At 40.6% G+C, this 25807-nt stretch overlaps 1 protein-coding gene and 1 long non-coding RNA gene across 6 annotated transcripts in view; one reads left to right on the top strand and one right to left on the bottom strand.

Annotated features, from left to right (window-relative positions):
* Positions 1–282: 282 nt before the first annotated feature.
* On the bottom strand, positions 283–11266 carry MAL2 (mal, T cell differentiation protein 2). Its single transcript, XM_032132065.1, has 4 exons — positions 11067–11266; positions 8800–8970; positions 4594–4752; positions 283–2205 (listed from the first exon to the last, which is right to left on the bottom strand). The coding sequence occupies exons 1-4, from the start codon at positions 11199–11201 to the stop codon at positions 2125–2127; spliced, it is 546 nt and encodes a 181-aa protein (XP_031987956.1). The 5' UTR covers positions 11202–11266; the 3' UTR covers positions 283–2124.
* LOC116454915 overlaps positions 10547–25807 on the top strand; it is a 42064-nt gene continuing 26803 nt past the window's right edge. Inside the window, exons 1-2 of one of the 5 annotated variants that reach the window (XR_004244240.1) lie at positions 10547–11010; positions 12046–12205. This is a non-coding gene — a long non-coding RNA (uncharacterized LOC116454915). Of the gene's footprint in view, positions 11011–11346; positions 11507–12045; positions 12206–18731; positions 18929–25807 lie in introns of those variants that run through there. The other 4 variants (XR_004244238.1, XR_004244241.1, XR_004244243.1 and 1 more) reach the window with 4 other exon arrangements.

The following is a 25807-nucleotide window of genomic DNA, read 5'->3' as shown; positions in this document are numbered from 1 at the left end:
TGCAAGACACAGACAGGTTGCAGGATACAGGAGAAACCAAACCAAAGATCAGCATCTGTTTGAAATGTTGTAACTGACTTTACTCTTCTTACCAATATTCATGCAGTGTCACATGGCAAGCTAGCTGTGAAACTAGTAAAATATATGTGAAACTAGCCCCAATGCAACTGTGCCTTCTCATGAAATCTTAGCCTCAATTTTGTATGTCTAGCATCAGGCGAGTCAGAGTTGCAAGGTAGTTTTTTTGATAATTTCCAAAGACAAAATTAGTAACCGGACTACTGCCATAAATATATTAAGTAACTTTAATGCTGCTTAGCGTAAGTCTTTGTTATATACTTTCATCCATATACTCCAGTGTAAATGTATTTTATACAATACAAAGTATTTTTAAAAGTATATGGCTCTAGATAAAACGTTCACAAAAAGTTTCAATGCAATTAGAGAATTAGGGGGGACAAAAATCAGCCAGAGTACAAAAGCTTTGCAAGATTCGAAAAAACTTTCAGGAAACAGATATATGACAACATCCCATTGTAGTAATTCAGGACAACTGAGTGGTTCCATAGTCAGAAGGGTGCTGCTCACTGCTGTGTAACTCACAAGAATCTGCCCTGGGTCAGCAGGGCACTGCTGAGGGTGGGTGCCCCTCAGAGATCCTTGTACCTGACAAGTTTGATAAAGTAACCTCCATGGCAGACACCCTTGTTGGCTCAAGGAGAAGAGTGGCTTGGGAATGAAGGAAATCCTGTCTTCCCTTACACAACCACTGCTGGTCTCTGCAGAATAATCAGGTACACTGGCAAGATGTAGTGAACAAGTTGTTTTACAAATGACAGGGAGCTTTTATTGTCCCAGCTTATCTTTTTGGCACTATTCACAAAAGCAAAAATTATTTACTAGTAAAATAACAAAAAGCTTCACCATGTGCAAAATGACATGAGTGTCAGGGAGCTATCATTTAGTTTTGCTAAATCAATTTTCTATATATAATATCACATGTCATCATACACCAGGATATTCAAGAAAGACTCAATTAAACATCATTCATGCGAAAAGCAAACTCCATAGTGGGCGGACTGCTTTGCATTCCACTGATTTCAGTAAGAGGTTGCACAGGCATCTGTCCAAATAAAAACACCTTTACAACACTGCAGGTTTAGAATGCAACAAATAACACAGTACAAGAATTGAGGTCAGACATTATTCACTATTTGGTAACATTCCATTCAAATTATACTGACTCACATAATACCTAACAAATGCAGCACTTGAAGCAGCAAGAACAAAGCTGTAGTCCAACTAAGTTAAACAGTGCAAAAATTCCTGTTAAACAAAACCATACCATGTATATACACACACAACACAAATGCACTGTTTTGTTTTGTAGTATAAATAGATCTGATTAAGCTAAATTCCTAAAACTAACACACTACTGATTGACAGTCCCAGTTTTCATCTAGTATGGAACACAGTAAGCTTTAAGGATCAGGTGACCCTAGCTAGACATAGCTATAAGAGAGTATAAAAAGATTTCACTGGATGGTTTTTTAAAATACTTTCACTGTACATCAAAGTTAATAACATATATATATATATATATATATATATATACACTAAGTTGGAATTTCAAAGTCAGCTTGGGTTCTGATCATGCAAAGGGCAGCACACAGAACACCCATGACTCTACCAGGAGCCTCAAGGCTCTACCTGTGTGGAGTGCACTGTAATGCTGCAAAGCATTTAATTCCAAGATTTAACAAGGGGGGAGATTTTTAGCTGCCTGTGCAGTTAACTTCTTGGCTTAGTTTCCATTTTCTTCCTCTTCTGGTGTAGCACTGGAATTCTGTTGTCTGTAATGACATACCTCTTTTAGTTTATTCCTAAACTCTCTAATACCCTAGAATAAGTACACTTACAATGTGTACACAGTGAAAGTAAATATTAGAAAGGGAAGAGATGGAAACCTGTTTTCTGTTGAGGAAATCCTGATTAGGGGTTACTTGCATTTAGAACAAATTTTAAAAAGGAAAAAAAGAAGTCTTTTTGGAATTAAATTACAGTAAAACAGACAAGTAGCACTTAATTTGATCTGAAGTGGAACACGTGGGTATTAACCTCTCTTCAACTGTTATTTAGCCTCCATCTCCTTAATGCCAGGGCTGTGCTGCAACCATAACAAACAGCTGTTGCAAAGGCAAAAATCTAGAGGAGGAGCAGAGAAAAAAAAAAAAAAGAAGAAAAAAGTGAATCACACATATTGTTCTACAATATTTTTCTATTCTAAATGAATATAGGAAGACAAGTGATTCAAATGGTACTTCCCCCAACCAAAATGCTTAATAAGGTAAAGTTAGGTTTGGGATCCTCTGAAGTTTTCTCAGGAAGTTCTCTGTTATAACCCCATTTTACTAATACCTCATGTTACTACTTTTCACTTGCTTACTTCAGCAGACATTTAGAAATAGAATATGAAATATAATTTCTGTATAAGTTACAGTACAAAGTAAACAGGTATATGTACACTGTGTATTTCAGTTCTCTTATCTAGACTGATCAAACATCAATCTCAGATGTTTCCAGCTGAGTGCCTTTACCGCAGCAAACATCAAAGAAGACATCCCTCTAAACAGCAGAACTCTTTTACTTGCAGGAATACAGAAACAACTCCACAGCTGGCCTCCTTGACCAGATATCCAGCCTTTAAAACAACTTCCCAAGGAATGCCAGGGAAGTTGCTCTTGCTCAAGAACTGAATTGGATGGATTTGAATCGTGCCACAATGAAAGCGAGTATGTAATGTACACTGGACAGAAGAAATGAGAAACTGAATTTCTGAAAAAACATTTCTCAGATTATCCAGTGCTAACAATGAATTCTGTCTCTCCTAATATACTAATTCAATCATCCTTTGCTTTACATACAAGTGTTAATTTGACTAATTAAAGTTTTGAATGCTACATAGAACCATCATTTGTAAAAAATGAACATACATGTATTTCTAATCATGGTATATAAAAGTCATTCTAAAAGACAGAATGTTAGCAACCTTTCTTCTTTTTGTCATGTAGCTCACAGGACTGTTGAAATGAAGTACTTAAAAGATTTAAAAAAAAAATTTCTGTATGTTTTGACTTCCTAAATATACACTTTTGCAAAAAAACCTGAAAAGACGCTAGAGACTACATTTGTCTTATTCACTGTTTTCCAGCGTCTCTTAATTAAGATACTGAGGCAAGTTACAAAAGAGTCTTCTCCTCCCCCATCTTGACAGGGATTTGAGGGGCTTGAAGAACTGAATTCTCCCTTAAAAAAAATAGTATCTAAGCAGAGAATGGTTTCTTGGAGTGCCCAGTATTCTGTTGTCAGACAAAATGACTCAAGTGACCATATATTCAGTGGGATCTGAACACACTAAAGGTACACTTAAGGGTAGAATTTGAGATATTTGCTTAGGATAAAGAACCTCCTTTAGTTCAGGCACAGCTGGGACACCACCTCTGTCCTTGTGCCACATGGCCACCCAGGGAATCAGATGTGCTTGAGTGTGTTACTGGCAGGTGGGTGACGTGAGGAACTCTGGCCTTGGGACACTGACATGCCCACTTCACCTCTTCAGGGACTGGCTGGCCAAAGCAAAAGGCTTCTCCTTTCTATTCTGCTCCTGCAGACAGAATGTGAACCTTACACCTTACAGACATCTGTTTTTATCTTAAGATGAACTGAAGGTGCTTACTGTGCAAAATTTATGGTGCACAGAGTTTTAAGGACAACAGATAACCACAGAGGGTTTAGAAGCTTAATAAATATACACAGTTCCCTGGTAGGCAAGTCTCCGGACGGAACAAAAAATTAAGAGCAGTGGTTTCAGTTCTTTAACTTAAGCCTACCTGCCACACCTCTACTCGGCCCTGAATAGTCCAGCCAGGATGAAAACTAAAGCCTGGTATATTTTCTGATTCAGCTATGCACACCCACATCACCAAATACATTGATTCAGTGATGATGCAACTACAGTGAGAAAAATGCATTCTGAGCTTAGGCTATCAAGGAAAGTACTCTAATAATTGCAATGAGACAGCAAGGTTCTGACAGACGACTTTTATGTCTGATGTAGTAAGTACGCATGTGGAGCTTCACAAAGACCTAGTCCAAATTTTTTTATCTCCATGGCATGTTCAGGACTATCTAAATGGTATAAAAAAGGCAACTAAAGTTCTGAGCACTGGTGTGAATTTCATACCTCATCCTCTGCTAAAGGCTCAGTTGTTATCTTTTTCTTCTAATAATCAAAACTGTTTTACAAAATACCTTGTCTAAAAATTCTAAGTGTAGTGATCATATATTTAAAATGCTACAGTGAAGAGTAGCAACTCTTTGCTATATTGAAGAGTAGCTATCACATTAGCATTAGCTTATACAATATTTTTGCATGTTGCTGTTAGGTACTATTTGCTGCTCTCAAAGGCAATTCTTTCTCTCACAGCTCCTCTTTCTATTCCAGTGTGCTGTTAAATTCCCAAGTTGAATGGCGGGCTACAAGTGCTTGCTACAGACTTCTGTTCCCCTGATACAAATATATGAAACACATACCGAGGCTGCTATGCTTATGTTATATTCATGACCACTTAGAATACTCTCTTGTGTGGTGGAGTTGAATTTGCGGGGTAAGTGATGCAGAGATGTAGTTGCTGCTTGCAGAAGAAATGCTCCAAAATAAAAGACAAAAGTAGCCCCATGGAAAATAAAATCCTAAAAAGCAAACAACAGGATCAGTCTGGGTTCCAATACGTATCTAATTCTTCTCATCTCAGTACAAATGAAATCCAACACTGAAACATGAAACAAGAACTGATAACACTAACTTTAGATAAGCAGTGTTAAATCCATCTGAGAGCTTAACCTGGACATGTTTTCACAGCTTCTTGCAATTATAAGCAACTCACTAACATTATTAGTGATAAAGGGCAGCTCTCCCTCTCCCCAAACTTTATATTCTTTCAAATTAAGAAGCACATGCTCCTCTTTATGTACACATGCTGACATTTTAGACCACCTTAAAGTTACTGGAGTTTACAGAAGTCTCCCTTCAGACAGATAAAAAAGAAGACATATACACGCCAACTTTATCACAGTTCAAGCAGTACAATACAATCTTGCAGCCCCGTAAGTCCCTTCTCAGCTGTAAACAAAGCTTCAAATATCTTCCCTCCATGCTTAAATTTTGCTTTTCTAAATGCCCAGAAACACCTCAGCTTTGACACAGCTGAAATGTCCAACTTCCCAATACAATGAGATCCAAGAATAGAGGTATATCCACAACTCTCTCTGACTTGGCTCTACCCAACAGTCAGTAACTTGACAGTTCTTCATGACACTGTGGAATAAAATGTCCAAGGCTTGAGAGGACAGGTTTTAGGATTTACTTCAAATATGCTTCTCTCCTAGCCCTCTCTAGGCAATGCCCTCCTCTATGATGAATGCTAACTGAACAAAAGGTTTAAATTCCTAACTCTCATTTCTGCGTTCCATTACTGACACACATAAAAAAGGTCTGGTGCCTTTGCAGGTCCTATTTCAGAGTCCAGTGTTCCAGCAGCAAGATCTAAGGCATGTTCCAGTACAGTTTTAAAATGTCTAAAGTATTCTCCCAACATCTCCTTCTGTTATTCAGTCTGAAAAGCTGATACTTGCACTGCACTCAATTCTTGATCCATACTTTGTGCCTATACCTGTGAAGGTCTGCAAAAGCCACAGACACAGTTTAAAAAATATATACACAAGTATATGTACGCTTTTTGATGATATCTATGATATGCAGGCTAACTCCAGTACTAATGAATCCTTTATGAACTTTAACTTCACTTGAGTGCAAAGGACTACCAGTATGCCTGGAGTGAGAACCCAGGATACTTTATGTGTGTTCAGCAGACAGCACTTGCCCGCACTAGAAACCACTGTGTGACATCCTTAAATACTGCCTGCCTGAGAGCAAAGTGAGAGTGTGCTGCATTTCTCTGGACAGGGAAATGCAGTTTCTTCATAGATGTGAGATTTCCTTTTAATGGAAAGAACTTTCTTTTCAAACTTATTACTTGTTCCATATTTGGTCACAGCTGAAGCTACTTAAATCACACCTCCCTAGTCAGTTTTGGTAAGTTATGATATAAGCTGCTACTGCAGTTCCCCATTCCACTTAGATCAGGACCGACTGCATACAGGAGAGATATTTTTCGGGAAACACTTTTTCATTTCCTTCAGTCTACTGCCAAGCCCTCTAACTTCCTTCTCCTGGCAGTAATTACAGTGAAGCTCTGTAGCATCAGTAAGGTTTCACATTTACGTGGCTGTGGTTTCTGTGACCAAAAACCCCAAGATCTTATGAGGGACTATTTTTGGGTTTTACTAATTGTTATCATAGTGCCTAACTCTCCCTTGCCTCCACACTTGTATAATCATTGAAACCTCAACAAAAGTGTATGCAAAACATTATCAGAGCAGCATGATAAGTTAGTTCACATCTAGTTTTGCAAATGAGTGTGTTGTGAGTGAGGCTGTAAAGGGCAGTACAGTCAACCATCAGGTTTAATACCAGTGTATTAAACCTGATGGTTGACTGTACTGCCCTTTACAGTGATGAGTGATGGAACTCCATAAGGTCCATCTTTTCCACTGTGTACCATATCATTTTTTAAATATCTCTATTAGTATTAGCAGATATACTTACAAGTATACTAAAGGTATTACTAAATGCAGGACTGCATTTATAGTAACAAAAATAGTTTTAGTGTTTCCAGTAATTAATTATTTATTTGCAAGAGAAGGTAAAAAAACCCCTACTTGTGAAGTCCTGCTAAAGACTTTACTGCCAACAAGTTACAAAACATTTGGGTACCTGAAAATAGTGGTAAAGTGTCTTCTCTTATTTTTGTTGACACCTGGAAGGGGCTGGGTTTCAGCTACCAAGTTAGAAATAAAAGGATTCCCTCTGCATTTTTTTAAGATGTTGACTGAGTTATGACAGCTTTTTAGATGAAATTACAGATGCAGTTTTTATACAAGTCATGTATCCATTTCCTGACACAGAAAATTTTCCAGCAATTTATTATATACAAGGGGACAAAATTAACAGTACAACAAATCACTGACAGTATCAAGTAGCCAATGTGTAATACACACACAATTGTTATAAGATGAAATTTGTATAGCATTTTCAATCTATAAAAGGCTTTGTCCTTATCCAACAACTCTTAAATAGATGCATGATTGTAAACTGGCAAACAGTTTCAATGAAACCCAGGACACTATTAATTTACTTTACTTATGCACATGCTCAAGGGCTTTGTTGCATCATAATTTGTGAGGATGTTGCAGCATAAATCCCTGTAAAGGCCTCTGTGATTGTAACTGATTATTAGCTTAATTACTGCCTGTATTGTGCTGGAAAGCTGATGCTGCATGTATGTTTATTCACTATCAAAGTGATAAAGTTTGTTTTTAATAGAATCCAGTCTGTTAGCACTGATGGGCTTTGAAATTATCAGAGCTCCAAACTCATGAAGTTTTATGATTTGCTTTAAGGAACTTTTAAGGGCCTGTCCATGAATTACCTGAACAGATAAATCTCTACAGATGTTTATACTGAAGCATGCAATTCCAGCTATGATCAAGGAAAGTGCCAATAGGAAAACTAAGCTGCACAGGAAGAAGGTGAAGGTGATCAGCAGTTACAGACAGACAGACTTCAGTAGTTTAGAAGTTGCAGTCCTTTTGGAGGAATTTTTTTTTAAATTATGAATTCTGATCAAAGTTTTGCCACCTCTTATTATTCACTTCCAGTAATATAAGAGAGTGTGATATCATCTCATGCTCAACTACTTGAGTGCTAAAAACTCAAAGTAAAAAACAATTCATGACAACAAAGGAGCATGTAAATTACCAGTCAATAACCTGAGGAATCAATGTGGTTGGCAAAAAGTAATACAAACAACTTCCTTTTTTTAACAGGAAGCTACAGCCGTTGAGAACTACTGGCACAAGCAATAACAATCAATTACAGCAAGATTCAGGCTTTGTCTTCAAAATGAAATGCTCAGCAAAGAATAATTAGATCTGTAGTCTCACCAAGCTTCCTCTAAGAAAGATGAAGATGTTACGTCTCCTACTAAGACGTTAAGCTATATCATACTGCAGGTTATTCTGTCTTTCACCACCTAAGGTCTAACAGCCATTCACCATTGCTGCCCTAGCTTTGAGCAATCGACCCAAAAGTCACCAGTAGATTTCTTAGGAACTGGAGGGCTGCTGAAGTCCAGTCTGTGCTATCTCAGACAACCAAATCACACAGTATGATCATAAATGCATCCTTTCCTTTACAATATTAGATGTATCTTTCTACATCCCATTATGCACAAGGTGTTACTACCACTTCTCTAATAGCCAGAAAGTATTTTCTGATTTCCAGTTCACAGTAATTTCTGGCCATTTAAACCAATTTGTTGTCACGCCTTGTTTAACTAGTCCTCTTCCTGCTGCTCACGCATTTTATGTGCTCAGGACAAGTGTACTCCTTCAAACAGCTTCAAAAGCTCCTTCAGCCTCCATCATAAAACAGGTCCTGGATTTCCTCTGTCACCTCTGTAACCCTATTCTTTCTTTTTCCAGTTTTGAATTCCTCTGTTTGAAAAGCTTTGTGCTAAAACAGAAGGCCAGGTGTTAAGACTTGTGATCAACACTTCTCATTAAATCATTTTCAGTTTATAAAACAAAGGCAATCCTTAAATAAAGAAAAAATCTTACCGCCTGGTTCCAGTTGACAGCAATTCTATTTGCATAACCAAAGAGGAACACAGAGAGGAACACAATGGAGAGGAACCATGCAGTCACCGCCACAAACATTACCCATCCCTGCAGCAGTGGCAGCGGAACTTGGGTAGAGGCAACCAAAATCCAGACTATTGTTCCAAACAGCTGCAAGGAAAGGAATACAGAGAATAAACTGACAGATAACTTTTACTCAGTCCTTTCTGCCTAAGAACTGATATCACATGTTACACATAATCAAATGACTCTTAGGAACCAAAAGGAGACACTTCAAAAGTACTCAGAGCCCAAGTCCTTCTCTCAGAAATGATAAGCACTAAGTGGCGAAAAGACAAAGCCACTCTGAAATTCCTAAAAGCTCTTAAAAGAGTCTTAAAATACAAACCCAGGTGACTTGTGTGCTGCTGCTGAAAATTTTAGCCTTACTCTAATTTTGAGCAAAATACAGGAAATGTGAAAACATGGTTCACACACACATAAATCTTTTTCTATACACACAAGTTAGCACAAAAAGGATGTACTTCAGATTTGGGTTCAATCTCCTACTGTTTAGTTTTGTAGTCCTAATCAGATGAGATACAGAAAGGAGACAAAACGACACCCATTTTTCAATGTATTTGTAATACCAAGCTGAAAGAGGACACAAACCAATAAAGTGAGAGAGAAAACTAGAATACAGAATAAGGTGAGTTGTAGACTATGCTGTAAAAACTAGAAAAATGTACAGCTTTCCAGAATCATCATAACTTGGAGAAGAATTCAGCAGTGCCAATTTTCATTTCAGCAGACTGTTCACAGCAAATGAGTGGTAGGGACACTGTGCTAGGGATGGCCTGATGGAGAATTTATGTACTCTAAGACTTCCCTGGTTTAATCAACTCTTGGCCTCAGGAACAGTACTATTTCTTCCTGCAAATCTTGCCTCTTAATAAAAAAGGATAAATGGGGTGAATCACAATTGTCATCTACGTATGTTTGTTTATTACAGAATGATTTAACTTCATAATCCAAGCTGCTGAATAGCGACAACTAAAATCAATTTCCAAAAAAGTTAGTTCTTTCCTGTTTAAATTCTACACATTTACAACCAGGAAGTCAGAGGTTACATTTTCAGATTCACAGAACTTTCTTTTGTATCAAGGTTGGAGAAGAGATACCTTTCAAAAGATGCCTGCTATAAAATTAGCTGGCTCCTCTCTGACGTTACACTGTAGCAGCACATATGTAAAGATGCATTGCTAGTCTCAGTTCAAAGCTCCCATGGGTTTATGTATTAGTGTTCAAGTTGTTCTCTAGGGTTCCTTTTTTAGAACCTGTGAAGAACCAAACTTTCTCTAGTTTCACAAGCTGCAGGTGCAAGTCTGTCACTTGGTGACCAGAGAGTGATGGGCAGTGAGGAAGCAAAAGGGATAGCAGAAAGTGTCTGTTAAACAAAAAACAGGGACACATGAAATGTTTTCAGTATTCTGAATGTGCAAACTTGCAGGGTTCCTTAAAAATAAATTTAGAACTGTACTGTAGAGACTGCTAATCTCAGCACCCATTGTTGTGCTACTTCCTTCACATTACACCTGTCTACTTCAGCTTGGCTGTCAGATGTACAATTGGTTGGCCAACCAAATTAACCTTTTGTCCCTACTGACTCTGGGCCTGATTTAGTGCCCAGACTTGTGTTTCGAGTTTCTTTCTCAAGTACAGTTTTACAGCTTGTGGGGTGGGATCCAGCCCACAGGCTGGGACCCAAGCAGTATTCTGCTCTGACCACTAAAAAAAAAAAGCCACCAAAATCAGACTAGTTCTACCAAACCTTTTTTGTTGTTGTTTCTTATCTCCCACTAATCAGTGGCACTGCAGAGCTTCATACCCAACCTCAGCTCAAAGGTCCTCAGCCCTGTGTACACCAGTGAGGTCTAACACACATGACATTGAACATACTCGTAGGAGTTTACAGAGGACGCGTAACACGCGCACAGTCGAAACCTGGTGTAACTCTCCGTGGTGCCTTTTTGGGTCGGGGGCAGAGCGTGGCTCAAAGCCCTCGACAACTCAAACAGCCCCGGGAAACCCATCCGCGGTCCCGGCCCGAGGGGAGCGAACCGGGGCGGCCGGAGGGCCGGTCCCGCTGCCGCTCCCGCAGAGTCCCGGCCCGGCCCGGCCCCCACACCTGCCCCGCTCACAAAATGGCAGGTGAGTAGCGCGGGCAGGCCCGCGGCCGCTCCCCACCCCGGCCCCCTCTCACTCACGATCTCCAGGAAGATGACGGCTCCCGAGAAGGTGCGCAGGATCTCCAGGCCAGAGGGCAGCGTGACCCGCGGAGGCGGGAAGTAGGGAGCGGGGTTGGGAGGCGGCGGCATGGACGAGGCTCCCCTGGGCAACATGTTGCTGCGGCGGCGGCTGCTGTGCCGAGCGCGGCCAGGTGGGCGAGGAGGCGGTGGCGAGGGCGGGCGCAGGTGCGGGCGGGGCGGTCCGTGCCTCCCCCGGCCCGGCCCGGCCCGGCCCGGCCCCGCCCCGCAGCCGCCGCGCCTTGCCCGGGGCCGGGCGGGTGCCCCGCCGTGCCGGGCGCCGGAGCTGGAGCTGGGCCGGGTCCGGCCCCTGCCTCTCGGCTTCCCCAGCAGCGCGGCGCTCCGCATTCATGAGTCCTGAATCAGGCCAGCCAGACTCGGGGCGTGATTTCCTAATGCCGGTTTGCAAAAGCTTGTTATTTCTGGTTACAGATATTTGGGGCTTCGAAATTGCGTGGTTGCACTTTTTGTTTTTTTAAAGGAGCCGACGAGGTTGTCCATTCAAAATATTGAAAACATTTCATTTGTGTCTTCTTTTTGTTCAGTCTAGCTCAACTTTCAACTGTGCACAACTGCTTAAGAGTAATAGAAAATGTTTGTAAAAGTTCAGTTTAGAAAAAGGTACATGTTCACCAGACCACTTATAATCAATTTTTTTTTCTTATGCTTCTTTGTATAAGCATCATCTCCAGATGAAGGATATTTCTTATTTCTCTCTTATTTCTCCCATTGTGACTTCGGACAGGATATCCTGTCTCTGGGAAGACCAAGACCGAGTTTCACTCAGTGTTATCCCATGCAGTGTTTCTGGGTGTTTGTCCTCCACACATACAGCTGCGACTTTACAGATTACATTTTAAGAATGTTTCATGCAAGTGTGTGTAGCTGCTCTGAAAGTTGAAGTAGCTTGGGCATTAAGACTATATTCCTTTATTTTTAGATGCATGATGTTTCTCAGATATGCTTTCGTGATTACAAGAAATGCCACAGCCTGAGACGCCTGCCTTCCCCACCCCAATCCAAGCCCTAGGTGGAGAGCAGCTGGCTCCATAAAACAGGACTCATCTGTGTTTCTGCCGTACTATTCTGTACATAAATAGGTTTGTGATGCTTTAAAAATGCAGTAATAACTGCTTGGCTTTGAAATCATGTCTTCTAAAGGAGGAAGAAGCAAGAGTTTGCATTCTTTGTTGCGCTCTGTCTTCATCCCTATGCCTCTTGTATCTGGATGCTTCTTGTACTCTTAAGGAGGTGATGTGGAGGAGATGAATCTCCTCTTAAGGAGGAGATGAATCCCCATTAGGCTGAAGAAGGCATTAAGCCCAGCCTCTCCTCTTTTCTGAGTGCTTTACCCCATCAGTTATCCAATGAGATAATACTTTTTTCCTCTAGACCTATTTTAAAAGTAAACCTTGTGTCCCATCCTTTTATCGTCAGGCAAAGACTCCAGTCTTTGTAGGCAGAAGTGCATGCCTACAGGACCCAGTCTGGGTGTGTTTTAGAAATGAATGGGGTTCAGACTTACGCCTAAGTGATGAGGTGTAGGGGGTTTATTCTTGGGGTTGCATTTTGGAGACCATAGGTCCAATTCATTTCAGTCTGACCCTAAATCTATTGAGACTGCCCTGCAGAGGGAGAAGTCTGAGTGGACTGGGCACAAAACCGGGTTGATTAGTTTATGATTCAGAACAAGAAATGTGATTGCCCTTATCTTACACGAAGTATAAATAATACTTGGTCATAAACATTTCCAGTGTTATTATCCAGCTGCACAGTTAATCTGTATGAACTCCAGCAGTACTGGATTTTACTAATGATTGCATACCATGTGCAGACACTTTTTCTTGCTTGTACATACCATTTCTTTTTACTTGCACATTCCTTTATAACACTTAATTTCTTGAATTTTAGTAGGTTTTCACAAAAAGTCTAAATTTCACTTTCACAAATAGGTATAGATATAGTGAGTAGATTTTGGCAGTGCTTTTTCCTAAATCCTAATCATGTGCATGGAAGTGGCTGTTTAAATTATTTTTGCTGTGTTCAGGCAAGATGCACTACAGTTCCATGTGGAATTGCTTTTATACTGATTCATGTACTGTTTGAATCTTTAAAGAACTGGATTCTTTAAGAGATTAGTGTCAGGATTGCATTTTTATGTTTCCACGCAAAAGCACATGTTTGTCTTAGACTGCTTTTTAATAGCATTTTTATGTAACTAATTGCATCTTGGCATGTTACAAGGTAAACTAATGATGCAGCTCCAAGTCCACCAGAGTCAACAAGTAGACAGAGGTATATTGATTCACTGTGTGTAGGAAGGTCTGTCTATACAACCACAAGGACTAAAAACTGCTCTTAAATGGCTATAAAAAGCTCTTTCCCCTTTGTGTTCTAATGCTTATGGCAGCCTAATGTAAAGGTGGCATTGTCACAGAACTACTAAACCACTTGGTGTCAATTTTAGATTATGAAAAATAATTGATGATTTAATTCTATATATATAGAAATTAAAATATCTTTTTTGGAATGCTGTAATTCTTCTCCCCCAGGTGACCAACCATTAGAAAAATGCAGTAAGTTATAAAAATCTATAGTCAGCTACAATAAAAGATAAATTAGTATTTTGAAAAAAACATAGACATACATCCTACGGGATTTGAAAATTACTTACACAGCAGTCCTATGCGGCAAGATTCAGACTACCTTTTGTGATGTATAGCATGATACTTCTGGAAGAGCTGAATATTAGTAAGGATACCAGAATAATAGGTGAAAGTAATGTCAGAATAATAGGTGAAAGTAATGTCAATATAGGAATTCATGGTCCTTAACACCTTATCTGAGTATGTTATCAGGAGCACTTCAGGAAGATGATAATCTCATGATGATGATGTAATCTCATGTCCTGTGCTACAGTGTGCACAAGAGCGGTCTGCCAAAATGGCCGAAGAAGTTGAAAATACAAAACAAATAAATGACAGTAACCCTATTCTCCTGTAGCTCTGTTTACGCACAGATTTCCCCAACCCAGAGTGGAGCTAAGCAAGGTTTTCCTGACAGTATTAGGACTGCTTCTTTCTTCCAGTTACCTTCTTGTTCTGGAGGAAGTTGCCCTCAAAAGTCATCTGTATTTCTTTTAGATTTGCAAAGCTGCTGTTTCTTAAGAAGGAACACAGAGTCTCCTAATCCTATAGTTCATTACATATCAAAAATAGAAAGCCCGGAGCTGATCATGTAAAACTGGCTTTTTGTTTATGGATGAATTAATTTAACATGCTCCTGGAAATTGCATACAGGATTCTGATCTCATACTGGTACAAACTCTGGAGTCGTTCCCCTTCAGCCAGTGAAATTAAATAGGCATAAAACTGGTTTGCATAAGAGGAGTGATAAGGAAAGCCTTTAGCGTCATTTGTGTAGTGTATTTACTCAGCGGTAACAGAACTTCAGGGTTGTGGTTGGACCTATGCATATTATGAATTAGTGTTCAAATACCACTACATTGTTGAGATTTCTTGGGAGGCAGTGCAAGAGTTTTAATTTTAACAGGTGGGGCCAGGCTTGTGAATGCATGCTGCCCCTTTTTGCATCATTACACTATGGGAAAAACAACTGTTGAAATCTCTCATTTCATCCAGTTAAACTGAGCTTGGGATGTGTGCTGAGGAGAGGAGGTGAAGATAAATGTGCCACCTGTTTGGTCCACCAGTCCCAGGGATGGCTGGTTACCAAACCAGTCCCTGGAGTAACCTAAAGCAGTCTCAGAGCTGCTCTCAGCAGTGATTTCTGGCTGGCTCATAAGGCTGTAGTGGTACTCTGGATATCGCTTCTTCCTGCAGAAGTGTCTTCTGTGCCCAGAGCTGTACTTTGGCTACTTTAGCTCTCAGGGAGCTTTACTTTAAAGCAGGGAATCCTTAGCTGACTGGTTAGGGGTGTTTGAGGGTCTCTTCACACAGGTACCACACAGCTGGGAGGCTGGCACGGAGCCAGGGACCCTCCTTGGTGGTAAGCTGTGTTCCCAAGGTCAGACTGAGGTTCCTGACCTGTTCTCCTAACATTGTTTCATGTTCCTAAGGTTCCCAGCACTTCATTTGTTTGACTTGGTGGCACTGCTGTTCTCTAGCAGTATAGTGTAACGTGCCAAGGGCCAGTTTTCCTTTAATTTACTTTGAGAAATTTCTTTTACATCTGTGAGGGTGCAGCAAAGGTAAAAATGCAGAATCTCATCATAGTATAGAGGAGGATTCTGACCTGAGATGGTGCAGGAGGCAAGGTGGGTAGAGAGGGACATGGCAGAGCAGAGCAAAATTACCTAAAGGGAAAATGTCTCAAGAAGTCAATGTTCTGCTCTTGGCAGAGGTGAGCCAGCAGGAAAAATGGTTTGCATGGACTGTCCTCAGAATAGAATGTGAAAGTCTCAGAGGTACAAACTGGGAGAGTATCACTGCTGTAGCTGAGGGATGAGTAAATAGCACTGGTTGTTTATGACAGAATTGCCCAGGGAAACAAGTAGACAGACTGCACAGCAGCAATACTTTTTTTTTCCCTGTCCCACTCCAGCTTCATGGTATAAAAGAGGACCAGTTCAGCCAGTTGCAGAGGAACTCAGGGAGGATGTGCTAAGTGCTGCCATTGCAGCACTGTGGCATTGATACTTCTGGTAGCATGGGCCTCTTCTCACTCTGTCATCACTCAAGACTTGAGGCAGTAATCTTTACTCATAACATGGTGGCCTCTGATCTTATCTCTCGTTGGGCAGCAGTAGGTACCTATTATTTTCATGAACTGTCAATGTTTTCAGGAAGTCACCTTTTTCCTCAGTTGGAGTTTGTTTGCCTTTTGGAGACTGTTTGTTTTATTGAGCAAAATCCTGGCTAAAAATCCAGTAGAAGGCAAAGGATAATTAAGGAAAAGACAATGGTGGCTTTATTTTGTGATGAATGAATTCAGGAAGGAGAAGCATGGAGACATGAAAATATGATTGTATAAAAAAGCAGCGTAGTGGTTTGAAATAGCAGAAAAATGCTGCTGCAAAAGGAGTGAGTCTATAGATTTCAAAGCACTCTGAGTTTATTTGTTTGTAATAAAAAGGATTTATCAGTGTTACAATGCATACACATAATTAGGACTTATCTGATGACTGTTAGTAGGATGGTAAAGAGCTCTTTGTATGTAAATATGGGCATCGTTAAGGGAATCATAAGTAACTTCTATATTTTTAGTTTCAGTTTGATTAAAACAGGAGGGTCTTATTCTACTGACATCTGTTGTTATTTACAGTAACTGCTGGAGTTATAAGGCTGAGAGGGAGCTCTTCAGCTACTGAATCACTGAATTTGGTAATCCTTTTACTGAATCCTTTTAATGCATCATTTCAAAACTGTGTCCAAGACTCCAGCCTCCAACCATCCAGTGCCTCTGGTGTTCACAAAATTAAGTAATTTCAGTACTACCAGAACAGTTTAAAAATAAACACAAAACTTATGAGTCAGATACACCGCCATGTTTTATCTTCTCTATGGACTGTACATTACATGGACATTTTTTCTCTTTTAAATGATAGATGGAAAGCCATTATTGGGATTTTTCTTTTAGATAAGAAATGTTGATGCAGCTTCTAGAAACCTTCAGGTGGTCTGAGCCATGCTTCTGCACCTTTAGACAATCTATTGCTGTTCCCATATTAATTAAAGGGAAAAATGAAATGATCACAGTTACTTGTTTGTACTAAAAGAATACGGCTTTCATTATAAAATTCAAATTGTTCATAAAGAGCTGTTTTAATGTTCTTATGTATAGGTGATTTTGGGGGTATTGGTACTTGGAGTGTAATTTTCTTGAATGAAGTTTACAGCATTTTACATCCTGGAGAACTCCAAGGGTCTCAACTGAGATGGATGATTCATGATATATCAGCATTTGTCTCTTTTTTTTTTTTTTTTTTTTTTACTTAGAATAAGCACAAATACATGTTCTCTAACCTTGAACTTTAGATTATGAGTTTGCCTGTCCTCTGCAATGATAAACTCCCATAGGACAGTCAGGTATTTTCAGGAAGTGGATGCCCCTTACAGAACATGAACCTTCCTTCTAGTGCTTGATTTTCTCATGTCAAATATCAGATTGAGAAAGTCTGCCTGCTCAGATCCTCTGAAAACCAATGCTGATACTGATGGCAAGTTCCAAACAGTAACTCTCTGAGTCATCAAGTGCTGAAGCTACATCAGAAATTAACATAAGACAGGAGAACAATATCTTTATTTCAGGAAATTCCTGTGAATTTATTTCTCCAGGCTTATCCCAACTACTTAGTTCCTACTGAACCTTGCCTCAGATTCTTTCACAACGTTTTGGTAAGTTTAAGCATTTGATAAAGTACATTTTGATTCGCAGGAAAACAAACAGGTTTGGGAGTTTTTTTTCTTTTCTTTCTTTCATAAATCCTAAACCAGTTAAACTGCATTCCTGTTGGCCTGACGTCCTTCGTGAAGAAATAAGTGTTACACACAGTACGTATGCAATTTCTGGATAGAAAACAATCTGTGGTTCTGCTGGCAGGTTTAGCTTACGAATCACCAAGGAAGGTGAGGTGGTTTGTGCTATCCTCATGTTGAGACTAACTCTGCTAGGACATTGTTCTGACTATGAAAAATAAGTTAAAGACCAACTATCCCCCTTTCCCTCCATGATTTTTAATGTGGCAACCACAGAATTTACTCACACAGATAATGAATATGTTACTTCATTCACCGTTGCTGATGATTTCTTGTATTCATTAGTGTCTGGCTTTGCACTTTGTTCCCTGATGTCTTTCAGGATGCACGTTTGTGCACATGCTTCTCTTATGTAGGGAATGTTTTCATCCACTACAGTAAATAACTCCTGACAGTGGACTTGCACATTGTTCTCAAAAGTGCTGGATGAGGGAAGAGAAAGGGATGGTGAACTGGCTACCAGCAGACTACCTCCGCCTTTAAACAAAATTATTTTTCTACCCTGGAATTTGATTTGGAATGGGACCTTATGTTCACGTATCCTTCAGAATGTTTACAGTCTGTAGCAGTGCATTTCAAATACTTGAATGGCCTTGCTTTTTTCTGCCTACCAGTAGTTTTGTGGAGCTATTTAAGTAGCTTAAATTTTAATCCACAGGTATTTGGAAGAAGGATGAATCAGTGGTCAAAAAACAGCTCATTAATTTTACATAATAGCAAAAGAATAAATAGGTCAGTATTCTGTGTATTACTTTACTAATAGGATAATATAATTGCTGTGTAGTTAATGTTTATGGGGTACTTTGAAGATGTAATTTGTTGTACGTAATTTGTTGTATAGGACTAATGTGTTCATGCATTTCTACATCTAGCTATACTCAAAAATAAATACTTAACCTCACATGAAGTCCTTTTGGGTTTCTGGTGCACAGTGAAAGAAACCAGGCTGGGATTCAGCTGATCAAGTGCCCGTGTGTATCTCCAGTTATCTGGCTAGACTGTTCACTACAAACAGCAAAGAGAAAGCCTCATTTGATGAACAATTTGTTTTGTACTAAAGTAGGTATCTGGATATAGATCATAGGAATCACTTGTGTCTGCTTTGTCCTTGGTTTTGCAGAAAATATATTTCTGCTTCTTCAGATCCTGAGAAAGTTCTCTCCTGCAAACACGGACTTGCAGAAAGCTCTGGTATTCCTGATCTGTTGAATTGGAATTTCTTGTTGGACCTACTGATAACATTTTAGATTTTCTCTGACAAATTCAAAGGCTTTTCAAGACCTAGAATTTAGCTCGCAGTGGGAAATAAATTCATCACCTCACATGGTAAGCATCTGCCAACTCTGTATTCACATTTTTCTGCACTGTTTTACTTAATCTTCTACTGACTGACTGGTCATCATTGTTACTCCTTCCACCCTCCCCACAGTAGAGTGTTCCATGCACTCAGGGAATGTTGTGGGAAACTGACATAAAGACTTGTGTTGTATGAAGTTGGGAAAATTAGCATCTCTTGGTAGACAATTTACTGCTGAGAGGTTAACAAGATAGCAAAACTTGCGGAATCTAGTAAGAGGAAAAAAAAAGAACAGGGGATTCATCACTGAAATCTGCTTTCAAAAATATATTACTTATACTTTTTAGGACTCTTTAGGATTGAACTATGTCCACATCAATAAAACCAAAGTAATGACTGACATCTGGCTACTTTTAAAAAGTTGTATTTGTTTTGTAAAACACATAACTAAAGACAAATGGGACAAAAAAGAAGATATATAATGAAATTGCATCATTTGAAGTCATGGCTCTGCAGATGCATCTATGATGTACTACCTCACACCAATGAGAAACTGCAGTTCCTTGACTCCCCCAGCATCTGCAGGTCTGCACTTGACCTCCATGGGGTTTAAGCACAGATACAGCACTGAGGATGCTGAGGTACAGCACTAAGGGCCTTGGGGATTCTGAACTCAAAATGCACATGTTCACACACACATCCCAGATATAGACAGCTCTGTGTGGTCAGCTTCTGTGCTTCAGTAGGCTGCTGCTGCTCTCTGCAAAACTGAGTGATATGAGTTCCTGGTCCCACCCACCTAAAAATCAATTGAAACTTTTCCCTATGTTGAAAGATCTGCATGGAGCAACCTTTCCAGGCCAGGAGTGGGTGTGGCCTGGAGCTTTAGTTGGGTGCACTGCACGCAGCAGGTAGGCAGAAATTCTGTAACGATTTGCTGTTCTCCCTTGCCACACAAGCATAAAAGAAACGCAGATTAAGCTACTGCTTTGATCTTGCTCATTCTTTTTTCCCTGTGTTGAGTAGTTTACGTATGACTTTAACAAAAAAGAGGGAGGAAGAAAAGAAATAGCAAGTCATGGCTTCTGTACCATGCAAACCTATTAAATCAAGACAATCTAGAGCAATGCTTTCCAAATAACCATGTTAATCCCTCTCTCTGTGACACATTTACTATTTTTGTCATCACACATGGTGTCAAAGTGCATTTCAATAACCATTTCAGCCAGCTGAATTACAATTGCAATGTACTATTTAAGAGTGTATGTAAAGCTACATAGACATGCCTATATATTCTTGTGGCTGTGGTCAAGAATGTGGCAATTGCTCTAGGTGCTAAATTGTTTTTTTAAAAAGTTATTAAAATCAGTGATAGAAGTAGAAAGAAAAAAATGGATCAGATGAATGCCCATGTGAGATTGTTTGAAATGCTTGAGGAAAATATATTCCTAATGGCATATGTTGATTCTGTGATCATTTTTATTAGTTTCTAAAACATTGTATTTACCATAGATATCTGTGCCTTATATGTATTGTGAGCCTGGGGAATACAGGAGGATAATGCTTGATAATGTCACTGAGTGACATTCTTCCGAATATAGAAGATCATAAATTCCTGGTTGTCCAAGAGCAGGAAGCATGCTGAAGTATTCTTGTTATCGTAGGCAGCATTCTTGTTTTCACTGTACATCTACATCAAAGTAGATTTGTCAGGAGGTTGGTGTGGCTGGACAGGGAGCTTTGTGGAGCTCCAATTTGAAAAGGTAGTATAGAGGAGATGGAAGCAGGGACAGGCTAAAAAAGAATAATTTAGAAGCATTAACTTAATGCTTTGTAGGAGTAGCCTTGGGAGATCCAAAGCCTAAATGTACTTGAAACTTGCATGGGAAGCACAAGAAGAGCTTCCAATGCTTTGTTAGTATAAAAAGGCTGAGCAAGGAATATGTGAACTATTGCTGAATGGAGGAGGTGATGTAGTGACAGCAGACACTGATAAAATGGAAGCATTCTAAGGTTTATTTGCCATCTCTACCACCAAACTCTCCCATGCATCTGTGCTTAGGGAAAGGGTTCAAAGAGAACTACCAGCAGTAGATGTGTGTTTAGATGGGGATTACATGAGAAAGTTTCGCCAGAAAACACCATGGGAGCAGGCAGATCACATCCAAGGTGCCAAAAAGAAAGATTAGATGTCTCTGCAGGGCCACTCCATCACATCAGAAGGGTTATGGAGACCATGTAACTAGACCATGTTCCTAGTAACTGGAAATAGGTAAATGTTGCATTGTTTCTTCAGAAAGCCCAAAGACAATCTGGGGAACTATAAACTGATCAGCATTGCTTTGCTCCCTGGGGAACTTAAAGGAGTGGGTCCTCTTGGAACGCATTTCTGGGCATATGAAGGAGAAGAAGGTGATCAGAAACAATCAGGATGGATCTACCAAATGTAAATCTTGTCTGACTGCCTGATTGTATTTATGATTCTATGACTGGATTTGTGGATGAGGGGAGGGAAGTGGGTATCATTTACCTCAAATTAGGCAAGGCTTTTGATACTGTCTCCAACAATATTCTTGTATCCCAACTGGGATGGATATTATGGTCTGTATGGCTAAAAATTCATTGATTTGGCTCAGAGGAGAATGGTTAAATGAGTTGTTCTCTACCCAGACAACATTCTCCTGTTTACCTAGTAGAGTGCCACAGGGATTTGGAGACTGGAACAGTCCTGTTTAACATCTTTACCGGGTACTTCAAGAAGGCGATAAAATCCACTTTCCTCAGGTTTGCAGATGACACCAAATTGTAGGGAACAGCGAATATGCTGTGGGCAGTGCTACCATACAGAAGAACCTAGGCAGGCTGGGGGAATGGGCCAAGAGGAACCTTATGAAATTCAGCAAGGACAAATGCAAAGCTCCTGTCACTTGGGAATGCTGAGCCCTTGCATCACTGGCTCTGCTGCAAGGTCTCTGGAGAGTCCTGGCAGACAGCACATGGCCTGTGCACCAGGAGTGTGCCCTGGCAGCAGAAAAGGTAATGGCATCCTGGCTGTGCTGGAGAGAGCACAGCCAGGAGCTTGTGGGAAGAGATTATCCTCCTGCTCAGCACCTGTTAGACCACATCTAGGCACTGTGTCCTTTTGAGCCCCTCCAGGAAAGGCAATGAAAAATTGGAGCCAAGTTTAGCTGAGACCCCCTAAAATGGTTGGAGTCAGAGCCACGTGAGGAGGAGCTAAAGGAACTGGATTTATTCAGACTGGTGAAGAGGTGGCTTCAGGTGAACGTGATAGCAGCTTGCCAGGACCTACGAGGGTGTCTTCAAGAAGACAAAGCCAGGCTCTTCACAGTGGTAGGTTAAGTGGTGGGAGGACAAGAAACAGCAGGCATAAATTGAAACAAGAAACATTCAGCCTGGGAATAATGGAAAGAAAAACATGTGTAAAAGTTATGCTGGGATTGGGTAAAATGGTTTAGGTGTCACGCATTAACAGACCATAAATCGTGAATAGTCAGACACCATTTCCTGTGTTCCTGGCTCCATCCACTTAATGTATAAACCTAAGATACTTTACCCACCACAGTCAATTTCCATTGGCTAGCAGTGAAACCTTTGATGTAGCCCAAATTCTTAATTATAGCAAGCATATTTTTTCTGCAAAACATGGCTATAATATTTCAGTTAGTTAAGGCTCAAGCCTGTGTCCACAAGGCATGGGGCAGATACCTACCTGCCAGGTTTCCTCTGTGGTATAGGCTTTTTTATTTGGCCTGGCCTACGAGTTGAGCTTCTTGGCACAATTTATTAACTGGGACTAGTGCTGCAGGAATGAGCTGCACAAGCACCTGCTCACACTTACACCTGGTTGACTTGAACATTGGACATCTGCTGTGCTCCTCTGCTGTCCCTCTTCTCTAGTTAGCAAAGGAACTGCCATCCCAAGTCTGCTTGTTTCAGCTGGCATAGCTCTGCCCAATGTTCCAATAGTGCGTAAAAGGGTTGGTTTTGTTTATTTTTTTCTATATAAGAAAGGATGAAGCTGGTGTGGTAGGAGAGGATGAAGATGGAAGAACTGGGCAGTCCCAGCCTTTCCATTGCAGAAATCCAGCACAAGTTCCTCACTCACTTCCTCACTCAGCCATACAGCAAGAAGCTGTGATAGTCATTCCTTCCTGTACACAGAGCATGGTCCAGTATTACTCATAACTCATAGTCACCAAAAAAAACCCTAAAGTTTCAATTTAGACATGTATTTCCTGATTTTGAATGTGTTGGAGAGCAGCTGGTCTAATCTAAGGCAGAGCTTTTTCCTGCAGCAAAGTATTGCTCCACTTTCACCTTCTCCCAGCTCTGAGTTTCCTCCTAAAGAACAGGAAAATGGCTTGTCCATGATGGTTGTAGCATTAAGGACACCTCTAAATTTTGTCAGCCAATGGTCTCAGTATGGCCAGAGGGTTTCAGAATATGGGCATTCAGTCCGGTAAGCATGTTTTGGTGGCTTTTTGGGTCAGAAGTAAAGACGAAGTGTGGAGAAGTGATTGTGCCTACCCACAGGGATATTACTATACCACTTCTTCATGACTGGTAGGAGCTGACCTGCTGTGAATGAGGCCAGCAGCCTTGGGCTTGAACTTCTAAAAGGCATTATTTTTCCTCAATGTAGTAGGTTGAAGCTTATTTGATGGATGAGGCCGCATGTACGCTACACTGACTGGCTCAGCTTGTGCCTACCCTCCGCTCTTGCTAACTTATTTTTGAAACTTATTTTTGAATTTGTCATTAATTCTTTATCATTACCCATTAATGCTTCTAAAACAAAAGTGTTTAGCTTAATGAGTTTATTACAATAGATCCTAAAAAGTGTAATTCTGCCTAATTTTGAGGAATATCAGTTCCCAGAGAGGGAACAATTCAGGTTGAGTTATGTCATGCAAAGTGAACCTGTTTGCCCAAATATTCTCATAGCATAGAAGGGGAGCAGTGAAAAGAAATGTGGTCCCACCCCTTTATTCACAGGTCTGAATAGTTTCCTGGAGGGTGTGTAGCAACACAGTTTACTGCTGGTAGCAGCAGGAGGTTTTCTGGAGGATAAAGTGTCAGAGAAACCAGATTACAAGAGTGGTTCTGAGTCACAGTCTCCTGGGATGCTCCTGTGTTGGTCAATGCTCAGAGGTGAACTTGGAGTCAAACTAACAACCAGGTAAACGGTTTGGAGAATTTTCCTGTTTAGGGTGAGGTTGAGGATGTGTCAGTGTTTGGTTGCCTTTGCAGTGCTGTACTCAGCAGTAGAAGGGAGACTTGGAGCTGACCCTCTGCATTGTGAGCTGATGACATGTCCAGCTATTTGTAAATCCAGAGGAAGACTTTGTGCACCTGGTGCTGAGGGAGTGTTGCTGTCTGGTGCCAGTGTCTAGCATTCTCCTTAGCTTCCAGATATCATTCCTTAATTTTTATTATCAAGTGGGAAAGAAAACCTACAGACTTACATTGCAATGGCCCTGGAGTTTCTCTTGACATCTCCTGCTGTGAGGAAACCATGACTAAGAACTTGCTGTGTCTGAAGAAAAAAGCTCTGTCAGTATTCTTAGAGATATGAAAATGTTATTCTTTGTGGGCATTTTGACATGGAGATCTGAGTAGCCAGTCAGTGACAGCAGAGCCTTCATATTAAATACTCATCATTTTTAGTGAGTCCCTCTGAACTGCATGACTAAGTTGTTCAACCACACCTGAATCTGGGTTCTTGGAGGATAAAACCTGTTCTGTAGCTTCTTCCTGTGTTACAAAGGCACAGGTGATTTTAGCATTAGACATTGAACATTACTGGCTTCTGAGTTAGGGAGTTAATACGTTCTTAGAATCACTTGTTAAACTAGCAATGCACATGGTATAGCTGATATTACACGTGCCTGTTTACAGGAATATAGGAATGGTGTTGCTTCCTTTACACTGTTCTCTTTGTGCTAGACTTTTGTATGTTTATCACAGATTTTGGGGACTTCAGACACTAGAACTGCTCCATCTGTTTGCAGGTTGCCTACAAGCTGTGCAGGCTTGCATGCCTCTGTACCATTAATTCCTCACACTTCAGACCACCCTGATGGATAATGGAGTTGAAAACAGAGATAAGCAACACCTCTTCTGCATAGAATCCTAAAATCATAGAATGGTTTGGGTTGGAAGAAACCTTAAAAATCATCTACTTCAAACCCCCATGCTGTGAGCTGGGCCTCTTCCCACTAGACCAGGTTGCTCAGCACTCCATCCAACCTGGCCTTGAACACTTCCAGGGATGGGGCATCCATATCTTCTCGAGGTATCCTGTTCCAGTGCCTCACCACCCTCACAATACAGAATTTCTTCCTGATATCTAACCGAGACCTACTCTCTTTCCATTTAAACTCATTCCCCCTTGTCCTGTCACTACATGTCTTTGCAAAAAGTCTCTCTCCATTTTCCTTGTAGACTCCTTTTAGGTGCCAGAAGGCCACAACTAGGTCACCCCAAAGTCTTTTTTTTTTCCAGGCTGAATAAAACCAAATCTCTCAGCCTTTCCTCACAGAAGAGGTATTCCATCCCTCTGATCATCTTGGTGGCCTCCTCTGAACTCACTCAAATAGGTCATGGCCTTTCTCTTCTGAGAACCCCAGAGCTGGATGCAGCACTGCAGGTGGGGTCTCACCAGAGCAGAGGGGCAGAATCACAGGGTTTTGGATGCAGCCTGGGACACATTTGGCTTTCTGGCCTGTGAGTGCACACTGCCAGCTCATGTCCAGCCTCCCATCCACCAGCACCCCCAAGTCCTTTGTGGAGATACTTACAGCTTTTTACTGGCTAGGCTCGTAGTTCAATGCCTTAGAAAGCCTCGGGCAGCCTAGAGAGGTAGCATGGGCAATCCAGCATTTCAG

This window comes from Corvus moneduloides, chromosome 1 (genome assembly GCF_009650955.1).
Source record: "Corvus moneduloides isolate bCorMon1 chromosome 1, bCorMon1.pri, whole genome shotgun sequence".
In the NCBI taxonomy this organism is placed as follows: Eukaryota; Metazoa; Chordata; class Aves; order Passeriformes; family Corvidae; genus Corvus; species Corvus moneduloides.
This window is presented reverse-complemented; position numbering and strand designations above follow the sequence as displayed.

Coding starts and splice junctions, on each gene's coding strand:
- MAL2 (XM_032132065.1), bottom strand. CDS start 11,201: ATGTTGCCCAGGGGAGCCTCGTCCATGCCGCCGCCTCCCAACCCCGCT. Junction 8,971..11,066: donor CCGTCATCTTCCTGGAGATC/GTGAGTGAGAGG, acceptor CTTTCCTTGCAG/CTGTTTGGAACAATAGTCTG. Junction 2,206..4,593: donor ACATAAGCATAGCAGCCTCG/GTATGTGTTTCA, acceptor CTCCTCCTCTAG/ATTTTTGCCTTTGCAACAGC.